This window comes from Lathamus discolor, chromosome 1 (assembly GCF_037157495.1).
Source record: "Lathamus discolor isolate bLatDis1 chromosome 1, bLatDis1.hap1, whole genome shotgun sequence".
Lineage (NCBI taxonomy): Eukaryota > Metazoa > Chordata > Aves > Psittaciformes > Psittacidae > Lathamus > Lathamus discolor.
Genome location: NC_088884.1, coordinates 87,715,456 through 87,731,695, shown reverse-complemented (window position 1 = coordinate 87,731,695; position 16,240 = coordinate 87,715,456). Strand labels below are relative to the sequence as shown.

The 16,240-nt window shown below is 43.5% G+C and overlaps 1 protein-coding gene across 1 annotated transcript; it reads right to left on the bottom strand.

Moving 5' to 3' along the window:
* Positions 1 to 6,545: 6,545 nt before the first annotated feature.
* Positions 6,546 to 15,027, bottom strand: LOC136017168 (cytochrome c oxidase assembly protein COX18, mitochondrial). The gene is made up of 6 exons (XM_065685227.1): positions 14,769 to 15,027; positions 13,474 to 13,574; positions 12,778 to 12,941; positions 8,285 to 8,397; positions 7,587 to 7,694; positions 6,546 to 6,861 (listed from the first exon to the last, which is right to left on the bottom strand). Exons 1-6 carry the CDS (start codon positions 15,024 to 15,026, stop codon positions 6,688 to 6,690), a joined length of 918 nt encoding a protein of 305 aa, XP_065541299.1. The 5' UTR covers position 15,027; the 3' UTR covers positions 6,546 to 6,687.
* Positions 15,028 to 16,240: the final 1,213 nt, after the last annotated feature.

Below are 16,240 nucleotides of genomic sequence, written 5' to 3'. Positions count from 1 at the left end.
TTCCTCAGCCTGTCTTCATACGGGAGGTGCTCCAGTCCCCTGATCATCCTCATGGCCTCCTCTGCACTTGTTCCAACAGTTCCATGTCCTTTTTATGTTGAGGACACCAGAACTGCACACAATACTCCAGGTGAGGTCTCACGAGAGCAGAGTAGAGGGGCAGGATCACCTCCTTCGACCTGCTGGTCACGCTCCTTTTGATGCAGCCCAGGATACGGTTGGCTTTCTGGGCTGCGAGCGCACACTGCCGGCTCATGTTCATTTTCTCATCGACCAGCACCCCTAAGTCCTTCTCCGCAGGGCCGCTCTGAATCTCTTCTCCGCCCAATCTGTAGCTGTGCCTGGGATTGCTCCAACCCAGGTGTAGGACCTTGCACTTGGCATGATTAAACTTCATAAGATTGGCATCAGCCCACCTCACAAGTGTGTCGAGGTCCCTCTGGATGGCATCCCTTCCCTCCAGCACATCAACCGAGCCACACAGCTTGGTGTCATTGGCAAACTTGCTGAGGCACACTCAATCCCACTGTCCATGTCACCAACAAAGATGTTAAACAGGATTGGTTCCAACACCAGGCCCTGAGGGAAACCACTCGTTACCAGCCTCCACCTGGGCACTGAGCCATTGACCTCTTGTAGTGAGTTGAATGCGACTTGACTGATCTCAGTTCCTTGAGTACAGCTTCCCTCCTAGGTAACTGTGTTATTTCAACAACCCTCATCCAAGCTCAAGTTTCATCTAAAATAATGCTGTAAGATACCCACCTCCAAATACATTCATCAGAGGAACCTTCTTTTAAGTTGCCCTGTCAGGCCTCGGGTGTGTTTTTACAAGGTAAACAGAATTGAAAAGGTGTAAAATAAACATGAATAAATAGAGAACCTAGCATTCAGATTGACAAACTACTGCATATTGCTAGAACAGCACTGAAAATTTGTTCATATGGTAGAAGCCATCAAACTGACAAAGTTAGTGTTAAAGTTTTATGCAAGTGGAAGATTCCATCTTTGTACAAACCCTCACATTTATCTCTGGTGCACAGTTTGCTCAGACCTGAAACAGAATATCTGCAATGGAGAAAACAGCCACACACTAAGTCTTGAAATACTGAGTTCAGCACAGGAACCTTTTGATGCAATGGATTCATGTACGACAGGCAAGTCGTACATGACATATCAAACTAACTCTTACAACGCATTTAATATAATAATACTTAATATAAATGCTTATCACAGCTGACAATGGAGTCCCACTTTTAAATGGGAGCTGGGTTGACATTTGCTGGGGCAGACATCACACACACCTTTCCCATGACAAGGTTCTCCTAGCTTCTCACTGTACATGTGATTATCACCATATAGGAATATATATTTATGAAAACATATGGTGCACCTGCATCTGTATCTGCATGTAATTCCACTAAATATGCTGTTTATCTATATATGCTACCTATTGCTTGCTCCAGCAGAGACATAATGCCAAGGAAACCAAAGATGCTTCTCCTCCAAACCCTAGGGTGACTCAAATCCTGGAAAGCAGCAGTCTTTCAAACACCCTAAAAAACTATGGCAAATCTAACAAGGCAAATTTCACGTACTAAACATTTGGTGACCCAACAGTCATTAACCTGTGTGATGTATTTTTCAGTGATCAGTCTCCATATGCTTCCCAAGATATCTCATGTTATTTTTTTACTACAAAGGAGACTTATCTGGTTTAAGGCCCTGTGCAGAAGTTGCAGCATTCCCTGCTCTCAAGCTGGAAACACAAACCCCTTTCAGAGTAGCCATGCAGAGACAGTTTCTCCTGAGCTGCAGAGTAACAGCTCCCCCTACTGCTATTTTACCAGCCAAAAATTCACACTACCTTGGCACATTCTCTTCTAATACTCTCAGCAGGCAGAAAATGACAAGATGACACTTGGAAAGACCTGTAACACCCTCTAAACATCTAGAAACAATTTCCTACATCAGACACAACCCCGGAAAGGGCTTTATCAACTCAATTCTGATCCCACACCATGACCTTCTCCTTACCTGTGGTTTTTGAGTTTTTAGGTACCATTAGAGATGTTTTGTGCTGCCTCATTTCACACACACAGAAGGGGTTTTTGGCATAAGAATATCCTAGCAGCACACAGAAGTAGCTCTATCACTGACATTCTGAGATGCATAACCAGACAGCACACACATCTCCACAAGTAAAGCAGCCACATCTGGAAGTGTAGCATTACTAGCACAAGGACATCTACACTTCTTGTCCAGAATTGCTGTTCTCAGTCAGAGATGGTATCACATCCCTATCTGTAAAGTCACAGCTGTAGGAGCGGAGGTCTATACAGGAGGCAGAATATTGCAACGTATTGTTAGTGGTATCAATTAACATCCTCGGATGGAAAATTGACTTTACGTACCTTTTCAAAAGCCTCAACATGCTTGTCCAAGTGCCGAAAAGCCACTGTAGGAGAAACAATTAATTCCGTACCCTTCATTTTAAGGAATAAAAATCTCTTAAATTCAACCTGTATTTACACAAAGCACAGAAGTCCATTACTATCTCAAAATCACAGCTGCTTTAAAATTGAGGCACACTGCAATTTTTGGAGTAAGGAGGACATATAACAAAACTTTCAAAATCCACATACTTATCTCCAAATTAATCTACACAATTATTAAGGTGCTTCTATTCAAGAAAAAGTATAGAAAAATATGCATTTATAAATTAAACAGGGAAAACGAGGATCAAAGACATGTGGATACTGTATGATTAACAAATGTTAATTTAAAGGCCTAGCAAAAAAGGCTAGGACAAATTTTCCTATAAAATGGACTACTCTCATTCTCCCCAACCAGAGATGAAGTCTAGGAAATTTATGTAAAACATGGTTACCAGTTCTGGATTTCATTTCTCTTACTAGCTAAAGAGTAATACACGGACAGGTATACAAGCACAGCTGATAACTCTTCTGAGATGCTTCAATATACTTCCAGGAAGGAAAGTTAACTGACTTCTGGGAGAAAGAAGCAATTATGGAACAGGCAAAGAAGCTACAGAATAAAATGGTCAGTGTTATGTTCAGTCTTGCAGCGCCATATGGATATTCTTCACACTGAACATGTCATGTCTTGACATTAATGAACCATGAGGTGCTGTGAGCTCACTTCTGCTCTAAGCCTGTTAGTCATGTGAAGAACCAGTGTCTGCAAAGCAAGGTTGCCTACTAGTGACTCAAATATACATGGGGAACTCAGCTCTACCTTAGGTCTCTCCACCTATAGCCCTCACAGCCATGGAGAAGCACTGAAGTACCAATTAACACAGAACTAGAAGCAAACTATGTGGAATAACATTCTTTTGTGTGTCTCATGATGTTGAAACACAAATAATGGTTCTCTTTGAGGGCCTAAGCATGGTTATTCAGCACTCAGCATAAGTGTTACTTTTAACTCTGACAGAATCTGTTAAAAGTGTACTCTCACAGTGGTAATTCTTATTTGAGCTCATGTAGCTGAACTGCCACTGCTTTTAATCTGAAAATTAGGAGCAAACATAAAACTCTCTTCTTGAAACACCAGAACTGTGGACAAAGGCTGCAAGACAGACAGCAGGAGAGTGTGTGTCCATGCATGTCTAAAGGTAGATGTATATATAGCTACTCAACAAAAAATTTTCTTCCACCTGGGGTAGAACACACACCTCCTGCCTTGCAGTTTATTTTACAGCTTGTCCCATCTTTTTTCTTCAACAGCTTTAAGGCAGTTTCATGGCTGCAAGTCATGAACCTTCTTTTGTGCCTGGAATGGTATTTAATAATCCCCTTTTCCAGATTTTTCATCCAGCATGGCAGAGTAGAAACAATTATTCAATTATATTTGTTTCCGCTACTGTTAAAGATCAGGTTAATAGTCTCAAGAGATTCCAGGGGGTTTATGGTAGCTGTTGCTACTTTTTCGGTGGGGTTTTTCAGTAATGTTAGGAAAAACAACTTAGAAATTCCAGTGCTTCTTATTATACGGAAAGTATTTAAAGAATTTGTGGAGCAGGATTTACTGACTGAAGTTGAGAAACCGTACATGAATTAGCAGCTTGTTTTTATTTTACAGAAAACTCATTGTTAGGGTGTATTTCAACAGATACCATTAATTTAATTAAACATACACATTTTTAAGATCTATATCACTATCTACTCCAGCCAAACTGAAAGCTTAGGATATTTCTTCCATTGGCACAGTACAAAATGAGCTACAGCAGCTACAGTAATGCAAGAGTATGGCTAGACAGAAAGAACTGCAGTCTGTATTTAGGACTGCATCATCATGCCAACTTGCATTATGCCTGGACAACAGCTACATAATTCAGTAATTAAAATATTAGTAAAATACCAGTAAAAATACTAGTTAAAGCTATCAGTTTGATAACGGGGGAAGACAACTTCCATTTTGCAATTATCACGGTTTCCACCTGTTCCACAAACAAAACCATCTTTAGGTACTCCAATCAATTGCTCTGCTCCCAGTTGTATGCTTGAAAATTGTTCTTTTTAATAATCTGTGACATTTCTCCAGGTAAGACACTAATATCATCATAGAACCATGCACCCAGAAAGCAAATTCTGGAAGTCTCTAGTCCAACTCTTGCTTACTGCAGGGCCCATTAAAGCAGCATCCTCAAGGCCTTGTCTGTTCAGCACTTCAAGTACCTCCAGCAATGCAGATCCTATAATTTCCCACTCCAGGATACCAGGTGTGGGACCATCCTTGAGATAACAAGTATGGTTTTCTATCAGTTCTGAAACTTTTGTCTTCCAGCTTGTCCCTGCTGCCTCTCAATCTTCCTCTATGGACTTTCATGGCAAGTTTGGCTCCATCTCCTTTGCTACTTCACACTAAGCACTTGTAGAGAGTGATACATCTCCCCTTTCCCTCTGCAAGACCATCTCTCGATGGGCTAGACAAAACTCCATTCTCTAAGCACATCCTAGGCTCCAGCTTCCAGCCCTCCCCTGGATCTGGTTCCAGTACACTCATGTGCTATGCTGGGGAGCCCGTAACTGGAAGGAGCATCCAGATACAGCCTCAAGAACTGCTGAGAGTAACAACTTCCCTCCTACAACCAGGCACCTCAGGAGACGGCAGGATTCATTTGTACTTCATCACCCTGCTAGGTCACTGCCAGGACCTGAATCCTTCAAGGAACACTGCCAGACCAGGATACCAATCCTGCCACCAGTGAGAAACCAGGCCCAGCTGCCACTGCTGCCATTCAGTCCTGTCTAGCAGGTACACTGCAGTCTGAAAAGCCATATGACGATACTAAATTCAAATAAGATGTAATAAGAAAACAGAATTTATATTATTTTTTTAAGCTTCTGAAGCAAGTGTGAGAAAATATATTATGCACTTCCCTGGCAAAAATACATCCAGTAAAAGACAATCTGAAGTGTGGTATCAGGACTGAAAATGAGTAACATTTCATTCCAAACAACATTTCTGAAAAAAAAAACAAAACAACCCTGTCCTATCTACACACCAAGCCTCAATAACCTCCTTCAACCCCCTCTTTTGCTCAAGCCTCATGGCTATTGGAAACAAATGAACAAAAGAAATAATACAGAAGATTAGACTCTTTCCATCACAACAAAAGCATGTGACTGTTGGCTTGTTATGTCTGCCTGGTATTTCACCTGCTTCACCTGCTCCTTCCCAGTGCACAGACTTTTTTCATTAAATATCACTTCTGACTATCAAAGATTAATGAGGACCAGCTTTCACAATTAAAACAAGAACCTTCCTGACTCTGCACTATGACGATCACCTGATGGCAAAGAATACAGGTAAGGCTTGATCCTTGATTTCTGGCTAAGAGAAGGAATGACCTTTTATGAGACAAGACTTGCACAGACTTCTGTGCCTAGGGACATTAATGTGCAGAGTTTCCCAACAACATATGTCTGCTGACTTAAGAAGTCTGCAGAGCAGGGTGAGATGTGAGCCTGAATACCCTTACAGTATTTGGAGTATTTGGTTTCTCATCATCATTCACCTTTTTCAAGCTGCTAGTTGCCTCATTTTAGTACAAACAATAAGCAGCTGCCACTATTTTATTCACAAAGAGATCAGGAAGAAACAGAGTGCTGCCACTCACAGAAATTATACAAGTAACTTGTCCTCCTGATTCCAAATGAAATGTGTAAGAGACTGACAACCACTTTACTCTGCAGTTACAGGAAATGAGCTATCAGAACTGTTATGGAGAATATCACATGAACCAGATAGACACTGAACAACTATACCTGATTTCCAATCAGTCTGCACTGGGGTCTTCACTAAATAAACCAGTAACTACAGTATCAGCCCATCTAGCCTTTTCCCTCACCCCAAAACTTGTTCACTAGCCTATGGGTCAGATCAGCTCCACTAGATGAACCAGTTTTATTTAAGTCATCTGCACAATTCCCTGTGATAATTCAGGAAGTAAAACCTGTACTGCTGGATTATTCTGAGTCAAAATTTCGCAATAAACACACACTTGTGCCACACAGCCATATTTTATGGCCAGCCAGCTCTTTATTTGGAAAATAAACATAATTCCAGCTACAACATTTTACAGTAAATAAGTACATCTCAAAAAAACATAATTACCCCTGCAAGATTTGTGGGACAGCTCTTCTGAGATTTCCAACTACATCATTTCTTGAAACTGTATTTGGTAGCCAAGGCAGACAGGATATCCCTGTAGGGAGTATCTGTTTCTGATTTGGTCCTTGGTATCCAACACAGTCGACGAAAGGCTGGAGACCGCAGCAACAGGTTATGAGAGAGTCCCACGAAGCTGGAACACAGCCAGTACAACGCCATGGACTGCAATGAGACCAAGCCCAGTTCAGCCTCCTTGTTCTCATTTGAAACCATTTCAGCAGCTTGGCATGAACTACAGCCACTGCTTACTCCCAGTCATCTGGAAAAGGAACTCATCTAAAACTACTCCTCTCAATAATAATGGCTTCCACTGAAAATGTATTTTTCACTCTCTCTCATCTCCTCTGGGAAAAAGAATCATCTACACTGAAGCTGGACAACAGTTCATAAATTAATTCATATTAAACTTGCTTAAACTCTATGTTTCCAACTCTAAGCTGATGAGCCAAACAACCAGATAATTATTTTTATGCTCACAAGTAGAAAAACACCTGGTAAAGTGAGAAGTGTTTTAATAAAATTGTGGGAAAATGCTTGACTTATGAACTCTGCTGTTTACTTGACAGCAAGCAAACATTTTGTCTATGTGTCCTTATATGAAGTTTTCTTCTCACTTTTGAGATCACAAAAAGGATACTAAGCTGTTCTGAATGTGTTTCCAAGCCCTAGTTTGTGAAAATGATGTTTAGAAACATTAACTTTGCAGGTTCTTCCCTCTTAGACAAAAATATTTCAAACTTACTAAGAATTTAAACATACACATAGACAGAATGCCTTGTAATAGAGAGAATGATGTATTAAAGAGCAGCATCTGGGCTGCTTTTGAAGTACTAGGATCATACTGGAGTCACGGGTTAATGGAGGCACCAGCAAGACTCTGTACTTACAGAGGGGACTGTTGCAGCAACAGGGATCATTACTACTGACACCACTCGAAAGAAGTTTGTAATAAGCTTCTGGAACCTGGAAACTTTCATTTTTTGTGCAGCAAAGATCTGAAAGAGGAGAAGCACAGAGTTATGAACAAGTTCTTTCGGAAATGACTAACATGAGAAAGATGGCAAAGGGCTTTCTGTAACACAAATCTCTCATTCATGTCTTACTTTCATTTTGCATCTTCCATTTCAATCATACTGCTACAATTCGAAAAAGTTCCGGTTTTTTTCAATATCTTAAGAAAACATAATATTGTTACTTTTGACCACAACGCAGTAACAAATCACAGGGGGTAGAACAAACCAAGAAGCCCCACATATGCTTCTGGACACTTAACACTTTCAGAAACTGATTAGAATGTCACTCTTAAGAGGAACTTCAGAGTCAAGACTAAATTTTACTGAGGCTTAAGTAAAGCAAATGAATTATCAGAGACAGGTCACAAGAGAATCTGTCATCTCTAAACAAGAACCCACACATTCAAATACATACAATTAAGTTAATTTTCAGCTCTGCCCAATGCATTTCAAGCAGTGACAATCTGAAACTACCAATACGTTGCCATGTTTTGTAACTGGGTAATACTGTCTTAAAATTCTATAAAAACAACTATCCGTTTGCAATCATCCTATTCATTCCACCAATGTACCTCCACTATCAGCAAATTCACAAGCCCAAGTGAAACTGGCAGAATCCACGTAGAGTCTGGTGCCGTGAGGTCTGTGAACCATAGTGTTCCACCTGCTGAGAACTGCTCCTGAACTACAAGTTCAAAGAAAACATTGAATTAAGCATTATTTGCTACCTCAGGTTAGTTAGAACTGTACCATGTATCACAATTGTCATGGTTTAAGCCCAGCCCATAACTTAGAACAATGCAGATGTTTGCTCATTCCCCCTCCCCCTTTATTGTCCCCCTTTCTCGGGGGGGGGGGGGGGGGGGGGGTGGGTGGCACATTGGGGATCGGGAGGAGAATTGAAAGAATGTAACTCCCACGGGTTGAGATAAGTGCAGTCAGGTAACTAAGGTATAACACAAATCACTACTGCTGCCATAATAATAATGATAAGGGAAATAACAAGGGGGGAGAATACAGAACTGAAAGTGGAAAAGGAAAATAAAACAATAAACACAGGTGATGCACAATACAACCGCTCACCACCTGCTGACTGATACCCAGCCCAACCCGAGCAGCGATCTCAGCCTTCCGGGTAACTCCCCCCAGTTTCTATACTGGTCATGACGTGCTGCGGTATGGAATTCCCCTTTGGCTAGTTTGGGTCAGGTGTCCTGTCTCTGCTCCCTCCTGGCTTCTTGTGCCCCTCCTCACCGGCACAGCATGAGACTGAAAAGTCCTTGATTGAAGTAGGCATTACTTTGCAGCAGCTAAAAACATTGGTGTGTTATCAGCTCTGTCATCAGACTGAAGTCAAAACACAGCACTGCACCAGCTACTAAGAAGAAGAAAAGTGATTGCTACTGCTGAAACCAGGACAATAATCAAATCATCCAAGTTTCTAGGGATGTTTTAACTGTGCAATAAATACTGGTAAAGCAGAAATCTTGAGTTTAAATTGTGTTTCAAAGCAATCTGCTATGAACAGAAGTACAAAAAAAATGGGAGATAAAAGCTGAAACCCAACTTGGCTAGTGGTGGGGTCAGGTAAAGCTGTGATACAAGTTAGCTGGATCTCAACCTCCACCTTACAAACCAATGAGGAAAATATGCAATACTACAACCTACAGCCACTACACGTTTTGTGGTTTTGAAATAATTATACTTTTCTTAATAACTGTATGACCTGTTATATTTTTTTTAAAGAACAAACTATAAGCTCTCTTCTAAAAAACCAAAATATCAGTATTTTTATGAAAAAAATAATCCCCCCACACTCACCTTGTCTACAGTACGTCACAGGAAATTTCACATGGAAAAAACCCCCACAGATTAGTAATGAATGTGTTGTAGCATGGGTAATACCACCTGCAAAGCATGCTTTTGAACCATAAAAATTCCAAGACAATTTTTTTCCCCAGTAAACTCTGTCTTCAGAAAACGACAAAATAATTAAACACTCACCCTCACAAAATACCTCACACTGTTTCCAGAGCTCAGACCCTGATACTGCTTTTTAAAGCAGCATACCACAAAGCTCAACACTATTCCAAATGATGGGAGTGCAGGAGCTGAGCTCAGTGATGCTCTGGGTGATGCAAACACCTGCTGCAAGAGTACAAACCAAAGAAATCTCGGTCTGGTCCAGGCACAAGTTCTTCAGGTATATGAACTGTGGTTTACCTACTACATCGTATACAGTGCACCTAAGCAAAGAATCACAGAATCACAGAATCCCAAGGGTTGGAAGGGACCTCAAAAGATCATCTAGTCCAACCCCCCCGCAAAAGCAGGGTAACCTACAGTACATCACACAGGAACTTGTCCAGGCGGGCCTTGAATATCTCCAGTGTAGGAGACTCCACAACCCCCCTGGGCAACCTGTTCCAGTGCTCTGTCACTCTTACAGTAAAGAAGTTCTTCCTGATGTTAACGTGGAACTTCCTATGCTCCAGTTTACACCCACTGCCCCTTGTCCTATCACTGGATATCACTGAAAAAAGCCTAGCTCCATCATCCTGACACCTACCCTTTACATATTTGTAAAGACTGACGAGGTCACCCCTCAGTCTCCTCTTCTCCAAGCTAAAGAGACCCAGCTCCCTCAGCCTCTCCTCATAAGGGAGATGTTCCACTCCCTTAATCATCTTTGTGGCTCTGCGCTGGACTCCTTCAAGCAGTTCCCTGTCCTTCTTGAACAGAGGGGCCCAGAACTGGATGCAATATTCCAGATGCGGCCTCACCAAGGCTGAGTAGAGGGGGAGGAGAACCTCTCTTGACCTACTAACCACTCCCTTTCTAATGCACCCTAAGATGCCATTTGCCTTCTTGGCCACAAGAGCACATTGCTGGCTCATGGTCATCCTCCTATCCACCAGGACCCCCAGGTCCCTTTCCCCTTCGCTACTTTCCAGCAGGTCAACCCCCAACCTGTACTGGTACATGGGGTTGTTCTTCCCCAGATGCAAGACTCTACACTTGCCCTTGTTAAATTTCATCAAGTTTCTCCCCGCCCAACTCTCCAGCCTGTCCAGGTCTCACTGAATGGCAGCACAGTCCTCTGGTGTGTCAGCCACTCCTCCCAGTTTTGTGTCATCAGCAAACTTGCTGAGGGTGCACTCAGTTCCCTCATCCAGGTCATTGATGAAAATATTAAACAGCACCGGTCCCAGCACCGACCCCTGAGGGACTCCACTAGTCACAGACCTCCAGCTAGATTCTGCGCCATTGACCACAACTCTCTGCCTTCTTCCTTTCAACCAGTTCTCGATCCACCTCACTACTTGATCGTCAAGCCCACACTTCCTTAGCTTATCTCTGAGGATGTTGTGGGAGACAGTATCAAATGCCTTACTGAAATCAAGAAAAACTACATCTACCGCTCTACCATCATCCCTCCACCTAGTCACTTCCTCATAGAAGGCTATAAGGTTGGTCAAACATGACTTCCCCCTCATAAAACCATGTTGGCTGTTCTTAATGACCCCCTCGTCCTTGATATGCCTAGTGATGGAGTCAAGAATAAGTTGTTCCATCACCTTTCCAGGGATGGAGGTAAGGCTGACCGGTCTATAATTACCCGGGTCCTCCTTCTTGCCCTTCTTATAGATTGGTGTGACCTTTGCCATCCGCCAATCCTCAGGCACCTCGCCCGTTTCCCACGACTTACCAAAGATGATGGAAAGTGGCCTAGCAATGACCTCCACCAGCTCCCTCAGCACCCGTGGGTGAGTTCCATCCGGACCCATCGATTTACAGATGTCCAGATTGCATAGCTGATCCCTAACCCAATCCTCATCTACCAAAGCAAACTCCTCCTTTGTCCTGACTCCTTCTGGGGCTATAGAAATCCGGGGCCCTCAGGGAGAGTCTGCAGGAGTAAAGACAGAGGCAAAGAAGGCATTCAGCACCTCTGCCTTCTTTATATCCTCTGTCTCCAGGGTACCCACTTCGTTCAGCAGTGGGCCTATATTGCCTCTTGTGTTAGTTTTATTTGCTATGTATTTGAAGAAGCCCTTTCTATTGTCTTTAACCCGACTAGCAAGATTGAGTTCCAAGGAGGCCTTAGCTGTCCTAATTGCCTCCCTACATCCTCTAACAACTGTCCTATATTCCTCCCAAGCGGCCAGCCCCTCCTTACATAATCCATAGATTCTCCTTTTCCACTTGAGTTTGCCCAGCAGCTCCTTGTTTAACCACGCCGGTCTCCTAGATCCCTTACTTTATTTCCTACTCATTGGGACGCTCCGATCCTGAGCTTGGAAGAAGCGGTCCTTGAATGCTAACCAACTATCTTGAGCCCCTTTACCGCCTAGTACACTTTCCCATGAGACTTCCCTTAGCAGTTGACTGAAGAGGCCAAAGTTGGCCCTTCGGAAATCCAGAACTGTGGCTTTGCTAGGTATTCTATTCCTCCCACACAGGATCCTAAACTCCACCATTTCATGGTCACTGCAGCCAAGGCTGCCATTGACTGTCACCACTTCGACCAAACCCTCCTTGTTGGCGAGTACTAAATCTAGCAGCGCTGCTCTCCTAGTTGGTACAAGAATCACAGAATGGTTTGGGCTCGAAAGGACCTTAAGATCATACAGTTCCACCCCCCCTGCCATGGGCAGGGATGCCTCACACTAGACCATGCCACCCAAAGCTCTGTCCAACCTGGCCTTGAACACTGACAGAGATGGGACATTTACCACTATGCCAGTGCCTCACCACCCTCGCAGTAAAGAGCTTCCCCCTTATGTCTAACCTGAACTTCCTCTGTTTCAGTTTAAACCTGTTACCCCTTGTCCTGTTACTACAGTCCCTTATAAAGAGTCCAAAGCTTTTGAAATTCAACTTTATCAGCTGTTTATCTACACTTAACTATATTAAGTTCAAAAACTTAGTAGCAGAGTAGGCTTTTTATCTGCTTATATGTCAAGCTAAGGAGACAGCGTTCTTTAAGCAACATAGCAGCTATAAAAACAGTAAAAGAACTATAAAAATGACTGTTAAGAGAGTGTCTGTTCAGGTGAGTCACCTTTTGAGCCCGTGGCACCAACACTGCAGTTGCGCAAAGCGAGGGACACGCAGACCCACATTGGAACCTGCACCCACACAAGCAGAGTGGCTTTGAAGGGGTGGCAGTTGTCTCGAACATACAGCTCTGTGATAATTCTCCGCAGATTCTTCTTATAGTGGAACCTTGTAGAAAGAAACGAAAGAAGTCCTCTCACAATAGCTGTTCCAGAGCAACCAGTAACTTGTCTGACATGCTATTTCATGGTGCTTTTTTGCCTGAACTAGGGTATGACTTCCTCAATGCAGAGGCAATCAGTCAGTTATATGATCCTCAGCATCCTGGCTTAGACCCACACACTGCTACTGCACAGGGTGCAGTATTACACTAACAAATCAGCACGACCACGACCATTCAAGCAATATTTAGATACCACCATAGCTAAGGGAACTTTGACCACAAGTAAAGACAACAACTTAAAAAATATATAATCCTGAATTTGGCCCTATAGTCACAGGCCTATCACAAATACAGAGCTTTAAGCTAGATATGCTCTGAATGGCAGTATAACAAAGACAAATCAGTTGAAGTGGTAAGAAAATCTCAGCTTTGGGTAAGGGCAGAATCTTTCTGTAAGACTGTTGTGTGTGGGGCTGTCCCTTCTGCTGTTCCACAGTCTGGAAGGGGCTTGTAATAGCTATACAATCTCCACCTTACCTGGCCACCTTTTCAGACCAACCCAGTTGCTTTCCACGAACAGAAACTTCATAGCGAAGGCGCTCAGCCAGGTTTTTGATCTCTGGCTGCAAGTTTTCCAACTAGCAAAAGAAAAGGAAAAATGTTTATGCACGCTTACACATAACAACCAGTTCTCTCCCCATCTGATACTGCACAGGCATCAAAAACCACTGTGAAGGACAAGGTGCCATCTGTGAAAACCTTCTGACAACATAACCACATCAAGATATGACGCGAGAAGTATTGACAGTAAAAGTCAAACAGACTACTCAAAATACATTATATAAAAATATACATGTATTTATGTATAATGTATATATTTTACGTGCATCTCTATTATACACAGATCAATAAGCATACATATGCCTGTATGTCAGTCATACATTATATACATAAGCAAATCTATAGAGAATCACAGAATCAAGTAGGTTAGAAAAGACCTTTAATATGGTCTATATATAAATTAAATCTATATATAAAAATATCAAAATATGTAACAATATATATGTGTATGAATTTATACATATAACTACAGAATTAAAATTCTATATTTTGTTCTGAATAAGAACCTTTTTACCTTCACTCAGCAACTGTGACCCTCAAGCTAGTTTACTTAACAAAAACACCCCACCCCACCCTTTAATGTCCTCTCAAAAAGCTCTTAGCCCAGCAGGACACAGCTCTGCAGCCACTGAAGTCACTAATCATAAAGAATAAGAGGCCCTATTATGCAGGAGTGCAATACGATAATCACTGCTGCAGTCAAAATAAAAGGGAAAATGAACGAGCATTAGTATAACAACCGAAACAAACACACAAAAAAATCCCACCCCAAATACACTGCAATAAAAGGATTACATTATGGTTCTTTTGCAGCAACACTCTTTGAACCACGGTCACTGACAAACCCCATCCATTACCACGCTAGTCTGGACCAGCCTGACATACAGGTAAGTAAGAAAACTCTAGCTGATTCCAGACCAAATTAAGCCCTGGCACCTGCGAAGCACCACACCAGTGGCTTCATGTATGTGTGCATGTGTATGTATGTTATATATACACAACAAACAGCAGAAACGGGAGGAACACACACACTTTTCCATACACAGCACAGGCTCCTGCTGCTGTAGCTGTAGCACGTGAACCTCTTTAGTGGTCTCAACCCTTCTCCCTTTTAGAGACAGCAGGCATTCCAAACCTGCTGGAGACTACTGCCCGTTCTCGTTGCCGCAGCTCTAGCAACGAAAACGTTCAGTGAACTTAAAGGCACCCACCTGCGCCAGGAGCCGGCACTGGTGCGCGGCCAGCGGCAAGGTGACGGCGGTGCGCAGAAGGGCGGCGCCGCAGGCGATGGCGGCCCACCACGGCAGGCCCGCGGACGCCTGCAGGGCCGTCAGCCCGCCCTCGGCCCAGTGCACAGGCGGCGACTGCGACCACCACTCGTACCAGCCGCCGTGCCCGCCGAGCGGCGCGGCCGGGGCCGCCGCGGCCGCCACCCGACAGCGGCCCGCCCGCGCCAGCCGCCGCCACATCACGGACGGCTTCCGGCAGCGGGCGGCGCCACGCACGCGCCGGGCGCCCATAGCGGTTGAGGGCAGGGGGAAGGGCAAAGGGCCGAGTCTCGGCAGTCGGTAGTCGGTCACCGCACCCGGCCGCGGCTCCTGCGCGGCGTGAGCCGTGTCTGCTTACCTGTGCCAGGGCACGGAGCGTGCGCACAGTGCCCGAGGGTGCCACTGCACGCACTCCTGAGCACGGTTTTCTTTCTTTTCCTTTAACAGAGATGACCTCCCACGTCCCAGGAGTACGTACCTGTTCTGTATTGGTCGAATAAAAACCATTATAGCTCAACTACTAAAAAAAAATAAATATGTATCCGAGGGGAAAAAATAATAATAATAATCACCACCCAAAAAGGCAACCACCCCCACAACAAACAACCCAAACAGAACGCCCAAATGTTCCTCACACCACTTCCAGATACTCTCACCCCCCCGAACTCCATGTATGCAACCCAACACCACACCACTACCATCCACCCTCCACTGCCCTGGCCTGTTTGATTTTTCAAGTCAACGCAACACAGACTCTCCATTTTCCTGACCCCCAGAATCCATGGTTATAATAAACACTGCGCACTATTTGTCACTGGGATTATCTCTTGGTAACTCCACAAATAATCCTGTAAACCAGTGAAGGCTTAAGTGAAAACTTCCAGCAGAGGGCTGCAGGTCATGCAGAGGTGGAAGGGCACTATTCCCCACAGAAATGGAACTTCTGACTGTTTCTTCTTCAGTTTAGTAGCCTTTTCGGTACAACCAGGTCTTTAATTAACAGTGTAATTCAGGTGATGAGACAAGGAAAAAACAGCTTACTTAGAGCATCACCTAAAGGTATGGATTTGGACATAGGTATGGACCACACTTTCTGGATACAGTGGTACTTCTCAGGTATTTAAGAGGTTCTTTGGACAAGTGTATTTTTCTTCTGGCCTTTAAAGGAGTACCATAATAACAACAAAACAGCACTTCTTAACAGCAGCCTATATAATTCATCTGGGATATTTCTTTCTCAGTTTGGGTATCTCGGGATAGTAACTTACACAGAAGGGTTGACTCCAAGTGACTGAGCAAAGAAAAGACAGGCTTTCCTTCAGCCTTCCTCTGTACAGAATACTCAGTAACAGACCACACTGGTCCCCCCTTGTTCTGCCCAAATGTACATCTGATTTGTACCTATGGTTGAAAGT